Source organism: Tigriopus californicus, chromosome 1, assembly GCF_007210705.1.
Source record: "Tigriopus californicus strain San Diego chromosome 1, Tcal_SD_v2.1, whole genome shotgun sequence".
Taxonomy (NCBI): domain Eukaryota; kingdom Metazoa; phylum Arthropoda; class Copepoda; order Harpacticoida; family Harpacticidae; genus Tigriopus; species Tigriopus californicus.
Window position 1 is genome coordinate 3,791,964 of NC_081440.1, and position 2,491 is coordinate 3,794,454.

A 2,491-nucleotide genomic window follows, 5' to 3' on the forward strand; every position below is an offset into this window, starting at 1 on the left:
ACGAGAGAGTGAACTATTGAAAATACCCCAATCCTCTAAAAAAAAAAGCTCCGTGATACTTTCACCAATACCTGTGCGATACGTTTTTTTTTTATTGTCCTAAACCCACTCGCGAGGCAAAACAAAACTTTTGTTACATCTCAATTCGTGTTTCCTCATCGTGGCTTTAAGAGCTCTAGCCTTATAATGTTCCACGTTTGCGGAATTTACTTCAGGTGTCTTTCCTAAAGCTGAGAGCCAATCCAGGGGTGATCTCATTTGAGCGGAAAGCAATTTTAGGATGCCAAGTGGACCGACGTGCTACCACGGAACAAGAGTGCAGCAAGCAATATATCCTTCTCCTTTCTGGTCTATTTTTGTACTGTGTGACAAGTCCAAGTGCCCAAAATGCTTCAAGAGGCCTTTCAGGATAATGTCAAAGCTCATAGGATCACTCTTGAGTTCTTATTACATGGTACACCGATCGACTGAGGACTGAAATGTTCTTACGAGACGGCAAAGTCTCTATTTGGTCCATGAGATCGCCCCCACAAGCAAATAATTTTTCATTCGATTTTGGAGAAAATGTAAGATCAGTCATCGAGTCCAGGTATTTATTCGAGATTATTAATTGGCTCTCTTTTTGTCGCATTTATTTATATAATCAAATGTACTTCTTTATATGTCGGTCTTGGTTTTAGGTTTGAATTTTGTCAAATTTTGAAAAATGGATGAGACAGTAAAAGAGTTAAATGTACTTACTTTAAAATCAAAACCATTTTGATTGTCAAATTTCGTAGGTATTTTAAGATAAAGTGACTTCAGAAAGAAGGTTTCAAAGATAGAAAAACGGATTCAAAAGAAATGCCCATTTATTTTCGCTTTTGCATCAAGTCCGAAGAAAACTGCTTTTTGGTCGGATTTTGATGTGGAACAGTTGTCAATGTTTTGCGCCCTTTGAATTATTAAATATGAAGGATGTATCAAACTTCTTAGTAGCCCTCAGGATCTTTCATCTCAATTACTAAACTTTTTCTCCAATTCCTTAGCTCCAAATATTCTCGTCTTTTCCTGAATAACCCGACATGTGTTAGTCTTTTTTGCTCCAGTAATGATGCTGTAGGATATTCCATAATGAGAGGGACCAAGTCCAAACATCCTTTGGTTTACTTACTCTTCATTAAGGTTGGGTTTCCCGTTTTCGCCTCTCGGAGTCAATGGATGTCCGTCTTTGTCGCGATAGAAAGCGAACAGTGACACTGAAAAACCGAGAGCGTGAAGCATCTCATGTTTGACCGTCGACAAAAGGACATCCAATTCCTGCCTTTTGGTGCTGATGGACCCCGGGCAAAGATTGGCATGTCCTGCGATGGGTCTGGAAAGAGAAAGGACAGTGTTTGAAGGTGTCAGTCACACTTTGGACTTGGTGCTTCCTTTGGTAAGATTCACTCGGCGGGAGTCGAGAAAAAGTCTTGGATGTTTTCCAGATCGAGGAGAGAGAACTTGGAGAGCATTTGTAGCCGAGGAATCTAATTAGCTGACTAAGGATCCTGGGTGGTATAATCTACTCGGAGAAAGACTTCCACTAATTGGAACATTTAGTAGATGTGCCTTGGCCGAGTAGTCAATCTTGTTAGCCAGACCGTTCATCTTAACTCAGATTGGTCAAACCAACTTACTTGCATACATAAGAGAACTCTTATCAAAAGCTTTTCGTTGGGTAAGTAATGTTTTCATTGGAGAATAAGATTCAACGTTTGATCTATTCAAAAAGCACTGAGCTGACAATAAAACGTACAACACATCCAACATTATGATTTTTGAGGGTTAGCCTTCATATTTTCTTGATTGTTTGTACATGTACCTCTAACTTTTTCAGTTGCCTCATCATGAACTAAATTTATGATGGATAAAATTTGCAAATGTTTCTTTGATTTCACATTGAGTATTCCAATCTATAATTGTTTCCTGGCCTTTTCAATATTGTATTTGCGAGAAATTTTATTCAATATAACGATATCTGGCTCATATTCAGAATCAGAATCATTTCTTCCGTTATAAGTCTAATAAGAAAAATGTCATCTCTGCGACTGGTATCGGTTTAGTCAATTTCAAGATTAAAAAAATTCGGAAGCTCGTTCTAGCTTGTAGTTCGACACTTGGGTTTGCTCTCGAGATTATTTTTTCCCAGGAATTCAAGTCACTTTATTTCCTGTCATTTCAAGTTTCTTTGAAAAACTGCATGACTGCACAAAATATGTAATTTCAGTTAAGGCAAATTTAATGAAAAAGTCGTCCTCTTATCTCACATAATTTGGCAATTTCTTAATCGATCTTCAAGTAGTTTCGCTCGAATTCTCAAAAAAAACTCCGTTTTTGTTCTTTATTGCTGTTTTAAAGCGCATCGTATAGATTATTTACCCGTGGCCTTGCTTACAATATCATAAAACATGGCAAGTAATGGAAAATGAAATTGATGCTAGGGTAGGCTGCGAATATTTTGGGATCTTAG

The 2,491-nt window shown here is 37.7% G+C and overlaps 1 protein-coding gene and 1 long non-coding RNA gene across 3 annotated transcripts in view; one reads left to right on the top strand and one right to left on the bottom strand.

Annotated features, from left to right (window-relative positions):
- LOC131893174 (leishmanolysin-like peptidase) overlaps positions 1–2,491 on the bottom strand; it is a 29,581-nt gene that overhangs the window by 3,799 nt on the left and 23,291 nt on the right. Inside the window, exon 6 of the mRNA XM_059243142.1 lies at positions 1,154–1,354. Coding sequence (XP_059099125.1) covers positions 1,154–1,354 — 201 coding nt within the window. The remainder of the gene's footprint in view (positions 1–1,153; positions 1,355–2,491) is intronic.
- Positions 1–2,491, top strand: part of LOC131893184 (uncharacterized) — a 7,909-nt gene that overhangs the window by 3,282 nt on the left and 2,136 nt on the right. The window lies entirely within an intron of this gene.